The sequence below is a fragment of the Delphinus delphis genome, chromosome 4 (genome assembly GCF_949987515.2).
Source record: "Delphinus delphis chromosome 4, mDelDel1.2, whole genome shotgun sequence".
In the NCBI taxonomy this organism is placed as follows: Eukaryota; Metazoa; Chordata; class Mammalia; order Artiodactyla; family Delphinidae; genus Delphinus; species Delphinus delphis.
Genome location: NC_082686.1, coordinates 98,526,821 through 98,540,645, shown reverse-complemented (window position 1 = coordinate 98,540,645; position 13,825 = coordinate 98,526,821). Strand labels below are relative to the sequence as shown.

The following is a 13,825-nucleotide window of genomic DNA, read 5'->3' as shown; positions in this document are numbered from 1 at the left end:
TGGAGGTGGCAGTTCTCTTTGGGCAAAGGCAATTCCAGGGGAGAGGCTCAACTATGATACAAATGCAGGCAACATTCCAGGCAGCTAGGGTAGTGTCTCATTTCTAAAGAGGAAGATCTGGGTGGCACACATAGCATCTACATTATGTGTGTACACAGCATTTAAAACGGGTACATTAGGATCATCCAAGTAAGCAACCACGATATTATCCAAAGGACCAGCTATGGCCTAAAATTACTGTATTATCCTGAACATTAACAGAATAACGGTAGTGTGAGCCTAAAAGCTGATACTGGTCATTGTCAAATGAAAGAAAAAAAATCGAACATTTTTCTACCAAAGTCGGAAAGCATAAATAGTATTATGATAACTGAGGTTCTGCCTGGTAATTATTTTCCTGTAGGTATGTTCAAGCAAACAAATACTCCCACTTATAATCCATATTTATGTAGGTATACCTTACTTCGTAGTTAAAAAAGTGAAGAGGCTGCATATAGATGCCTCATATTAGAAAACATAGAAAGTCTACCTCAGTTATCTCTTCTCTCATTACTAACCACCCCTCTTCCCAAGGTCTCTCCTTTCCAGTTAAGAAAATCTCCATTCTAATTAAGAAAATATATATACCAGAATCTATTAATGATTTTCTTAATCCAGCCTCCCCTTGCGCATGTCACACTTCACAATGAAATGCCTTTTGTGTGTTTTTCCCCCTGTTTTTCCTTATCTCTGATTAACCTTGTCTCTTCTTTGATCTTTTGTTGTTGAAAGGAAATAGGAATTCCTGATATATTGAGGCCTTATTTTTCACCAATGTGAGGCTTACCAAGTGAAAAAACCTTTTGTTTTAACCCTTAGTGTTGAAAATCATTCTAAATACAGAAGTAGAATTTTCATCCTTGGTAATTCCCCTCATGAATTTACACATCATTTTGCAGATCATTAACTATTTCACAGAGGTTAGAGAAGGTTAAAAAAAAAAAAAAAAACTTGTGCTGAAATCACTTCCAAGTATTAATCAATCGTAAATCAAAAGAAAGACCCTTTGAAATTATGTTAGTCAACATTGAAATGGTAATAGTTTGTCTTCAATTTTTCAGGGATTTATCTCTTAAGTGAAACAAAATATGCCAGGACAAAATGGTCCCTACTGACTGTGAACTTTGTAAAGACTCACTGGTATGTAGGCTGGGGGCTGAAATGATTAACAACACTCAAAATAAGCTATTCTTCATAATAACCAGAAATGCCAACATAGGTTAAATAATATAAAGTATAGCAGTCATTAGCCTAGAATGCCTGCTTTTTATATAGTAATGCTTAATATTCAGATATAAGATGTCTGCTCTAACTTCTCAGATTAGGTATGAATTCAACAGTCAACAAAAAAAAATCTCATGACTTCTTTTTCTTTGTCTTCACAGTTTGCATATTTTTAAAATTGAGATACAGTTGCTGTACAATATTATATAAGTTACAGGTGTACAAAAAAAAATCTCATGACTTTGACAGTTACCAAAGTGGTGGAAAACTAAAAATGCTATGGCTGGTTAATGAGGGCTAAACAGAAAGAGGTATCCACTCGCTGCTGAACAATGGCCATCAGGCCAAGACACAACAGCATCAAGAACCTTACCTTAATGCACAGGGAACAATGATGGAAACAAGAAGAAAAAAGCAAGATGACTGAAAAAAGAAAAAGGGCTAAATAGTGCACAGAAATAATAAGAAAATGGCAGATAGCTAACGGGACAATGGATTAAATTCACGATGGGATGGCAGAGAATGGGTAAGGCCATGATAGAGGAGCAAAAATAAAGTACTAACCGGAAAAGCAAATCTCTGAGGATGAATGTGTAGTGACACATATTACATCAGCTAGTTGAGACCTCCTATTAACTGTTATAACAGCTACTGGTCAACGTAATGGGTAGGAGTCACCAATATATAGTGAGACTCTGTCCACTGTACACTTTACTAAGATTGGAGGGAGTAGGTTATATATTCTGAAATAGCTTCCTTTAAAAAAACTTTTTTTAATTTTAAAATTTTAGTTGAATAAAATAAAGGCTCAAATTTTACTTGAATTACCTAAAAAAAGATAGCTCCTTCAAAGTATTTCATTACTTAGCAATCTGGGTACATAAAATGATGTTATATACAAAGAGAGTAGTAACCATGTATGTTTAGCTCCCAATACAGGTGGTCTCTGTTTGCTCTTTTCCAAGGGTCAGCCTCACAATCTGACTTCCCCAGCAGACAATGAACTTCCCAGGAAAATCCTCAAGATAGCACCAAGTAGCAACTTTGGTCTCCACAGACTAGAGGGCAATCCAGAAGAGTAACATAAATATAGAAGATATATAGCTATTTATCATTATTTAACTTTAAAATATATACATAAGAGAATCCCTGTGTTTGAAAAAAAACTCTCAAGGATTCATTATTACTTGCTATGTTCTTTGATTTGTATACATATTATGAAATTCATTTATGTTAATTTCTAGAGATGAATGCATCTTCTACAATTAGAAATTCACTAGGAACCTAAATACCATTCTGCTATTTCTGGCTTACCAACCTTTCCTCCCCTGCAACCAAAACTAGAAAATGTGATGCTGGGATGAGATGAAGCTTACACTCAGTTAGTATTAATTCTCTCACTTCAGCATCAATTCCACATTTAGAATTTTATAAGAATATAATTTACAAAAATCATCTTCTATGTTATCTAATATATCCATTTTAATGACATTAACATGGAATAGAAAAATACTCAATGTTTACTATACATATGCTATGTCACATAACTTTTAGTAAGCACGATTTGACCCATGTCATATCTGCCTCTGGATTACAATAAACCATATCATGGCAAAGTCTGACTGTGTTTTGAAATTGAATGTGGGGGGTGGGGGAGGACTGAGAGAGAGAAGCAGAAAGGGACAGAGGTCTGGAAGAGAGAGGGGAAGGAAGGGAGAGAGAAAAGAGAATCAGACTTAGATAAACCTTGAAGGTCAAATACTGAAGTTGAGGGAAGGAGCCATGTCTGATTCTTCTTTGTACCCTCCACACCATCTAGCACAGTGCCTAAATTCACTGAGCGGTAATTCAGAAAATGTGCTGAATGAATCATTGAATGGAAAATTCTAACAAGAATTCAGAGTGGGAAATTACACTCCTTACCCCTACAGTGGAGTACCTTTAGTTAAATTCTATATTATTTGCATATTAACAATTACACTCACTTTTGTATACATTAATTTTCATTTCCTGTGACTGTCCAGTCTTAGGATACTTCCTGAGGCAGGGGAGTAGTTGGTGGATTTCCTTTTGTTTTCCCTCCATCACTTCTGCCAGAAGGCTCTCAACACTGACTAGCCACTCAAAAGTTAATAGACTTCGGTAAATACTGATAAAAAAGTAAGGTCAGTTTTATGCTTTGTGGTTATCATGACGTGGGTCATCAGCATCTGTGAGAGCTACCAATATTTATATATGTTGAAGCAACATGTAAAGATTGAAGTCTACCAGTGACCTTTCTAAATACAGATATCAATATTAAAATTTACAAGATAATATTTAACCCTTCAATCCATTATACAAGGTACTCAACTCTCACTTTTATTTCCAGGTCCTTAAGAGGAGGATCCTAGTGTTATTCATCTGTGTAGGGTCACTGCCTAGCACTGACCCTGCACAATGAATGAAATCTATGACAAAACAATGCATCATCAAACGTAACTGGTATAATGTTATATCAATATTTAACCATAATTATTGTCTAAGTATTAGAATCTTAAAGCCATCTGACAGGGTTTGAGTTTAGGCATTTCAAAAAACAACTATATGAGGATAAATAAAAGTTTGTGATATGTAGGAGGAAAAGTAGAAACCTGAGAGATAAGCGTATTTAAAAAATAGTGGGGGGCTTCCCTAGTGGCACAGTGGTTGAGAGTCCGCCTGCCGATGCAGGGGATGCGGGTTCGTGCCCCGGTCTAAGAGGATCCCACATGCCACAGAACGGCTGGGCCCGTGAGCCATGGCCGCTGAGCCTGTGCGTCCGGAGCCTGTGCTCCGCAACGGGAGAGGCCACAACAGTGAGAGGCCTGCGTACCGCAAAAAAAAAATAATAATAAATAAATAAAATAAATAAAAAAATAAAAAATAGTGGGGGAGGACAAATAAAAGACAAATTTTTAAAAAATAAACATGAGAAGAAAACAAGAGATTTCTATTTATAAACTAGATAGAAGTAATACTTAAAACAAATCATGTGTTCATTTGAAACCACGATAGATAAAAATATTGTCTAATTTTTAAATGTCAAGTTCACAGATAGAATGTGTAATGTAAAAACTCTATTCAAGCTAAGTGTTCCAGGAGCTATATTAAAGCACAGTTTAAACAGCAAAATAAAATCCAGATTAGCATTCAGTAAAATAATTTTAAGTTATATGTAAAGACTGTAGATAATAGAATTTTACAAATTAATGCAAAGCATCCTAAATTCTAGATAATTAAACATGTTTTATATGTCTTTGTGTGGAAACATTTTATAAATACACTACAAGTAAAGAGTTTTAAACAGTCATACCTGCAAAAGAGTTGTTCTATGGAGTTTCAGTGCCCCCTTTTGATGAATTTTAGCAAAGCATCCTGAACAATAATCTTCTCCACATTCAAGGCATACCTTAAAAGATATTGAAAAATCATACAATCTTATAAAATATGACTTTGAGAAAACACTTGCATAAAAAATTCATTGCTCTCATCTTTACTTCTCCAATTACACACCTAGATGTCGGCCGAACTGAGAAGCCCAAGGAAACGGGACAACATTTGTCTCAGTTAAGATGTAACTTTGAGAAAAATTAACTTATAAACTTTAACTACTCTCATAGCAAAATAAATATAACAGCTGTAAGTAGGTTTTAGATATATGTGTTAGGTGCATGTATGTATGTACAATTTCTGAATAAATCACTAAAAAAACGGCAACCTCAGATCAAACTTCTTAACCTGGTAAAAATTAACAGCAATATCTCTGGGTCAAAACTATTTCATTATGAGTTCTTTTATCTTTCTGTATTGATTTACATGACACAATTAGTTGCAAAGGATGTGTATACTATTTGTCTCCAAAATTCCCCACAGTCTTCTTTGAACGGCACTGCTTCACTGGTGATTCTCAAAATGTTGTTTTAAAAGCATTCTTAGGAGATTCCTCAAAGGAAAAAAAGTGTAAGAAAAAAAACTGGATGGATCTTCATCAACATGTCAGCGATGTTTATGACTGGTGAAATGATTACAGACAAGTGTATATTTGTCTTGCAAGGTCTCTATGGTGCTAAAATGTCATTCTTTAAATTTGCGGATAAGTTGGAAAATGTGATATATCTCTACCTATGATGGTGCCAAGCAAGGGTGAAAGTGAGAAAAGGAAATGGAATTTTTACTGCAAGAGTAATTACTACTGTGCAGACGTACAGCCACTCTAACACCCTTTACAGTATGATAAAAAAAAAATAGTGCAAATGGCTAGTAGCCCCCCTTTTCTTGAGTTTGGCCTAGGTTGAGAACATCCAGTAGTACAAATAAGAAAGCATGAGGCCTGGAGAGACAGTGTCAGAAAGTCTGTGCCAAGGAGCTCACACTCCCTTTAGCTCTCTTTCATTTCCTCTCCCTTTAGGGTGTCCACCACCCTTCTCCCCCTCCTTCCTCTCCCCTCTCTCAGGGTATAATAAGCATAAAGCAGCTGGGGCAGACTGGGGAGAGACAGACCAGGTTCTTCTGCCTTGTACGGGTCACTGGTGACCTGATGCGCAATTCAGTGACACTTCTCAAACTGTACCATGCATACAAATCTCCTGGGATTTCCTTACAGTGCACACGCTGGTTTGGGAAGTCTGGAATGGGACCCAAGATCCTGCATTCTAATAAGATCCCAGGTGATGCCCATGCAGCTGCTGGGTGCAGACCACACAGGGAGTAAGAAGGCACTAGAGTGTATTGGATGAAGAAAAGGAGACTAAATTTAGGGGGGTATAAATTAGGAGTTTGGGATTAACAGATACACACTACTATATATAAAACAGATAACCAACAAGGACCTACTGTATAGCACAGAGAACTATTCTCAATATTTTTTTATAACCTATAAGGGAAAAGAATCTGAAAAAGAATATATATACAGGGCTTCCCTGGTGGCGCAGTGGTTGAGAATCTGCCTGCCAATGCAGGGGACACGGGTTCGAGCCCTGGTCTGGGAAGATCCCACATGCCGCGGAGCAACTGGGCCCGTGAGCCACAACTACTGAGCCTGCGCGTCTGGAGCCTGTGCTCCGCAACGGTAGAGGCCGCGATAGTGAGAGGCCCGCGCACCGCGATGAAGAGTGGTCCCCACTTGCCGCAACTAGAGAAAGCCCTCGCACAGAAACGAAGACCCAACACAGCCAAAAATAAATTAATTAATTATTTTTTAAAAAAAGAATATATATAATATATATATCACTTTGCTGTATACCTGAAATTAACACAACATTGTAATTCAACTATACTTCAATAAAAATTAAATAAAACCCAATAAGAGTCCATTAATTTTTTAAAATTGTATTGCAAGTTCCCACATGATGATGCAGTTACCTACAATAATGTAGCCATGTTTATTAAATATGAAATGATTAGGACAACACTCCAAAAATAGGTTAAAAGAGTAGGAAGTTGTATATAACTAAAATGAAACTAAAAAGGAAGGGTCAAATAACAGTAACAATATCCACAACATTCAGGGAGCACTTACTCATTGTTCTAAGGGCTTTGTATGTTCCATCTCATTTAATTCTCACAATAACCCCATAAGGTTAGCATGACCATTGTACCTCCATTGTGAAGATGAGGCAACAAAGGAACATAATGATTGAGAATTTGTCCAGTCATACAGCTAATGGAGCCAGGATTTCAACCCCAGAGTCTGGTTCAAAGCTTAAGCTCTTACCCAAGACCCACATTACTAATAATCATTGACCATTAATTTCAGTATTAATCATTTATTAGAAAACCTTCATAAAATCTGCAACAAAATAAATCCAAAATGTCAAATGATTGCATGGTCTGGTATTTATCAAAATCCAAATGTATTTTTCAAATGTGATTATAGCTACACAGAACCGGATTTATAATTTTAGTGGAAGAAAAATAAATACTATCCCTAGTATGGGAACTAATCCTAGCCTTTCAATTCCTGTTTCAAGAGCTATAGTCTCTTAGAGAAATGATGATACAAATATTATCTAAATCCATAACTTTTAAGTGAAAAATTAAAAGCTATAATTTCACATACACATATGGAAGTATTACTGTATTAACATAGACTTCAAAATGTATTCTACAACATGTCAGCTAATATTTTAATGAATTTCTCATAAATGTTCGGCACCATTTTTACAATGTAATATAGAGGACTGAGAGTCAGTTTCAGCATATAATTCTAAGCCAAATATTTGCTAACAATAGACTTTCAATGAAAGTAGCCAATCAGATGTTATACTGGAAGATCAAAGCTGCAGTCACAGAGTAAGCTTATATATTTTGTTATACAAGCATATTTGGATTTAAATTGGGTTAAAATGACCACCAACTGGAAAATCTTTTTAGGTAGTTTGTATAACTGGCAGGAACATACTAAAAATGTGGATAAGGACGCCATTCCACCACAGATGCTTCTTTGACGATGGAGTACTAAAGTGCTGTTTTAGCAAATATCTTTTTAATTTGTTCAAGGCTAGATCACTTACACTAAGCCTTCAGAATCCATTTGAGTTTAATTAAATTATCCACATTTGCCAAATTAATATATAATTTTTAACTATCCATTTCACTTTTGTTATGTAGAAACAGCCTAAAGCCACTGGAATTTCTTTTAAAAATAAGAAATCTGCAAATTTGGGGTTTTATTTTTACCACCAACATATATGAATGCAACATATATAAAATGTGCCAACAACAAAAGGCATACAATTTACTATCTCTTCTCAATGTGCTAGGCACAATGCTAAATACTTCACATGCATTAACCATTATCCTCAATAACTCTGAGGTCGTTATACTACTGTTACCCGTTTTGTCCCATTTTACAAAGGAGAAGACAGAAACAAAAGAATTAAGTCATTTGCTGAAGTTTACATAGCTAACAACAGGTAAAGTTGAGATTCAAACCCCCAAAATGCAAGCTCTTACTCCCTACCTCCCATCCCTGTACAATTTTCCCTGATTAAGGTCCTGTCATAAGATATAGAAAGGTTGACTCTGATTATCCAGTCAGCATGACCATCTAGAATGATGGAAGCTAAGAACACAAGGTAACCTCAGAGTTCAACACTATAGAGTTCATTACATCTACCGAGCTTGAATTTTTAAATAATTTTTGTGCTTTTAACAAGTATCATGGGATATTATTTTCATTTCAAATCAAAGAACATCTTTTCTTAAAATTTTAGTAAATTCTTTAAGCATGGTTAGGGCCTAAACCCTCACTTCTATTTACAACAGTTTTCAGGCAAATCAGTTTTGTAATCACTGCACACTTCATCACTCTCATCTGCTTTCCAGCCAAGGCACGTGCCATTTATACTGTCCAGGAATGTCCTTTGCTTGCTTTTCCTTCTCTCTGGAAAAACAGATCCTTTATTTCCAAGTCAAATCTTATCTACATATGCCATATTGTTTGAATTCCATGGCCTTTAAAAAGTGCTCAACATAGAAGAGGATTAATAAGAAATATTGACTCATAGCTCCTATGCAAATACTTTTTCAGATCATGAACAGTGGAATCCAACAATTCAATTCTGCCATAAGACCCTTTTAGCTTTCATACTTCAAACTTCAGGAATATTAGCGTTTGTTTATATTTTCTTAACTTTTCTGGATAGGTATAACTTGTTAAAATTCCACCATCATATCAAGTAAGGAGAAAAATAGTATGATGTATGATGTAAAAGTAAGAGCATTATACCAAGAGCCAAGGTTTTACATTTAATATTATTAGTGCTTTATTAGACTTAAAGCACTCTGACTCTCTGAGCTCAGTTAAAACTGCCATGAAATACGGCTAGTAATACAATCTTAAACCAGAAGTGATTATAACTAAATTCTCTGAAATTTAATAAATATTAGTTATAGTGATCCACAAACATTAGTTATAATCAAATTCTTTGGGGGAAAACTGCTTCCTAGGTATGTATAATATTTTAATTGCAAAATATATTGGATATCTTCCTTTCAGTTAGCTTCAATGATAACAGTGTTTCCAATAACAGAAACGCTTTAAAGAAATGACTCATTAACAAACATTTGCTGAGTACCTATTAAATTGCAGGCATAATTCAAGGTGGTAAGCACACAGCAGGGAACAAAAGTAAATCCCTACTCTCATGAAATTTACATTGTGGGTGAGTGGACAATAAACAAATAAACATACACTAAAGGGTGATAAATGTTATGTAGATGAATGAGGCAGCTTCACAAAACTATAGAGAGTCATCTCAGCTGTTGCTATTTTATAAAGAGCTGTTAGGACAGGCAATGTTTGAGTTGACCTTTACTGATATGAGGAGACCTTGGGGGGAGAAAATTTGATGGGGAAATATTAAGAGTTGAATTTTGAACACACTAAATTAGTGATTTTGGTTAGAAATCCAAGTAGAAGTGTTGATTAGGCAGTCTGAGTTGAAAGTTCAGGGGAGAGATATGAGTTAAAGATGTAAATTTGGGAACCATCAAAATAAAGATGGGCTTTAAAGCCAAGAGAGTAGATGAAACTACCTAAAGAACAAGTATAAACAGACTAGAGAAGAGGCCTGAGGACTAAGCCCTGTGGCACTCCAATGTTAAGGGGTCAAGAATACAGAAAAACAACAAAGCCCTACACAGAAAAATACATACCATACGATTCCATTTATATAAATTTCAATAGGTTTAGCACCACTACATGTATGCTGCTAAAAATCAGAATAGTAGTTGGTTTTGTAGTGGGAGTTAATTGGAAAAGGCACAAGGGAACCTTCTGGGGTATTCTATTATCTTGATGGGGGTGTATACATTTAAGATTTGTCCATTTCACAGTAGGTAAATTATACCTCAATAAAAAAAAGAGAGAGAGAGAGACAATGGGAGGAGATAATGTGATGACAACAAGTGTAGACAACTCTTTAGAAATGTTACTAAAAGGGGTACAGGGGGAGATGTGGGGATCAAAGAAGAATTTCTGTTCCAGTTTTGGTTCGAGAAATACTGCATGTTCTTGTGCTGATAGGCACGATCCAAGGGAGAGAGGACAAAAGTTAGGTGGTGTCTTTAAACAAGAATGAGAGGATGAGATTCAGGGCATCATGTAGCATTGGCCTTTCCTGGCAGCCTGCACACTTCACCCTTAGTAATGATCATGAAGAAAAAGACATGGCTACCAAGCAGGTTAAGTCGGGACAGGTGTATGAGCCCGTGTGAAAGTCTGATCTTACTCCAGTGTACATACTAGCAGAGCGGCTTTGTTCTCACACTGCCCACAAACCTTCCCTTTTATCTTGGGTTTTTCATATTCAGAAGAATTTGCCATTTTATAATTAGATGGTTTTTTCACTGGCTCTGAAAGGGAAAAACAAGACCAATCACATTAAAATACGATGTTCAGTTTTCTGATTGATAAAGGAAATTATGCACATTTCTAAATTCTCAAACTGTATATAAATATTAGTTGCCCAATAAGAATGGCATGTAGCCAAGTCTAATCTTCCCAGTAGACTAGGGAGCCCACAGTCCCCCTCCCACCCACTGTGACCACAGGGCCACACATATCCACCCATATCCATTCTGCTGTAAACTCAGTTGAACTAGACATGTAAAATTACAGAATGTTAAAAACTATGCTTTGGATAGAATTCCCATAGTGTTCTGCCCCATCTCTGGATCAAACTAAAGCCCACACAGAACAACTTCTATAATAAATGTTATATATATTTCTATAATTTGTTCTATCAAATTATCTTAACTATCCAAATTAAATGTTTATCCTCTATTTTAAAAATCTTATTTCTTTTAGAAGTACTGTAAATTCAAATTTTATTTTTGGTTTTTGCTATTTTCAAATAATGTATTAAAATATAAAGCAATTTTCAATATTCTTTTAATTTCCCAGAGTAAAATTTCAATCTATAATTTTATACTGCTAAAATTTTCTTCCTAGAGTTTAAGGAACAATGCTATGAAAGTCCTCACTTTTCAAAAATACTATTATTATGATCATATCCTAAGTTGATTTTTGACATAAAATAAGCACACCTCCCCAAAATACAGATAAAATATATTTTGAGTATCAAAGATAAAGAGTCACCATTTTGGGGTTTAGAATCTTTATGCTGCATGAACATTTCTAGCACTTAAATTTTCTATGTAATTCAAATGTAAAAAAAAGAAATTATACCTTGAGCATCTAATAATACAAGGTAAACTGTTTACCTTGAAGCTGCTCCTTCAGTAATTTTAATTTCACTTTTCCAGCAGAAAGCTGTATTAATAAAATAGATATTGTATGTCAGGTATACAAACTGACAGGTATACAATAGATATTGTATGTCAGGTATACAAACTTAAAGTTTAAGTTACTAATAAAAATATTATAAAGCCATAACATTTTGGTGCATCTTGAACAAAACAAACATTTTGAAAGAATAATATGAGATCTTTAATGCATATATAGGAATTTTAATTAAATCAAGAGAAAATTCATAAAAGAAAAATATATTTTGGAAATATATATAAACCAGTTTTTTTTTAATGTCACAAATTATCTTTAAACAAAAATTACATATCATCATGAAATGATTTTAGGAAAGCACTAGCATTCAGATGTTGTAAAGGCTCAGTAAGCCTTTTCTATCTCTGATCTTTCTGAAACACACAAAGCCTAATATTTGTGTAGACTGAATCTAAGCTGAATTCTAACTAAGCTATTCTGCTCACATAACTGTAGAAGCTAATATTATTATCTTAATTGCCCAAATCAGAGAACCACATGTTTAACCATCATAGGCATAACCTTCAAATATATTATTTGTGATCCCTGACTTTCCCAAGTTGTAGCCAAAAAAATCGAGTAAGTAACAATTATGGATAGGTATTTCAAATAAATAATCACTTAAAATCCTTGGATCTTAAGAGTTTAAGAAACAAAACAGACTCTCCAATTGCACATACTTGCCTTGGTCTTATTAAAACCAACGTCTGAAGTACACAGACATTCACGGAGCATGGCGCACACTTATACACACACTGTCAATTCATGCCTCATTTTCAATTTTCAATTTGCATGCTCAATTGCCCAATTTGTACATGAGAATATGAGAATAATGGTTGCCTCTATGTCTATAGCTGTACCAACTGCAGTCATCTTTGAAAATTTAGGCCTAATTATTTTCAGTGAATCTAGTGCTTTTGCTTCAAAAGGGCATTTGTTTGTTCCCATTCTTTAAGGAGCTGCTCAAATGCTATGTACCAAACACAGCAGACAAGAGAATAGAATTGAAATAATCAATTTTTATGTGAACCACACTTTTATTTTTAAACTGGCAGTGTTGTACAAGTTACAGATAATTTAATCCTATTTTTTATAACCAAATTATCCAATACTATTACCTTAATGATACATCTGAATTGCAACATGATCTATGTGTTTATAGGCTACCTGGGCAGAATGCATATACCAAAGCAAAATGAATTCATTATTAGGGACATGTTATACTTTGTTCTTGTTACTGTGAATAATATTTTTCTGCTCTATGAATATAGCCATATTTACTTCATATGAATCAAACTGTATACAAATATTTCAATGAACAAACTGCTAGCTTACTATTTTTAGGCAAATAGAATTTCCTCCTAAGTCTGATTTTTATCTGTTGGGGAAAGAGATGAGGGTGGAGTAGGGTTGGACCAGGGATACACACACACACAGGCAAACACCATAAAGATATATGGATATTCATATGTGTGTATATATAAAACATCAGGAATTCAATATACTGAAGCCTATACCTTATTAACCCACTTATGACTCCACCAGGAGATGCTGAAGGGGTCCTATCAGGAGTCAGGGCAGCTTAGTGTCTCTAACACACAGACATATCATCTGGGCCCTTGGGGTCAGACTACGTTGTATTCATCGGCCTCCCTGGCATTCACAAATGCCTCCATCCTGCCACTAATGTCCTAATCCACCATGCTGGGCCCACACTCCTTCCACAAGCCACCTTTTCAAATATCCTCATTCTTAATCCAATTAGCTATTCAACCTTTGCCATTCTCCACTACTTGTCCTTCCGTCCAGGCTGCTCTGCCCTTCCATGAAGCCCTTATTAAAGAGTCCTTTAACTCTCTTATGCCTTAAAAATTTCCTTAAAGTATCTCTTCCAAAAGTTCACAGTAACTGGACCCACCTTTCCTCACACTCAACCTTCTCCACAGAACTCTCCAGAGGAAAGAGCTCCATTTCTACCCCCTTTCACTCACCAGGAGAGAAGGAAAATGTTCTCCCTGTTTGCTCCCCAGTGCTGCTTCCAGAATACTGGTCCGCTTTCACCAATACGCGAAGTTGCCTCTACTGAAGGTCCCCACCATCCATTTACCACCTTTATCAATATCCAGGATCCTGTTCCACCTGAAACCTCAGCAGTCTGTTCAGTATTTCTCTCCAGCACATTTCTGGGTGATGATCGTGGAGACTTTACTGTCCATGTTCACCTAATATCCTGATGCTGAAAACCCTCCGACATGC

The 13,825-nt window shown here is 35.5% G+C and overlaps 1 protein-coding gene across 1 annotated transcript in view; it reads right to left on the bottom strand.

Annotated features, from left to right (window-relative positions):
- ZBBX (zinc finger B-box domain containing) overlaps window positions 1-13,825 on the bottom strand; it is a 103,926-nt gene that overhangs the window by 78,623 nt on the left and 11,478 nt on the right. Inside the window, exons 4-6 of the mRNA XM_060010004.1 lie at window positions 11,512-11,560; window positions 10,532-10,641; window positions 4,598-4,693 (exon numbers count right to left, since the gene is read on the bottom strand). Coding sequence (XP_059865987.1) covers window positions 4,598-4,693; window positions 10,532-10,641; window positions 11,512-11,560 — 255 coding nt within the window. The remainder of the gene's footprint in view (window positions 1-4,597; window positions 4,694-10,531; window positions 10,642-11,511; window positions 11,561-13,825) is intronic.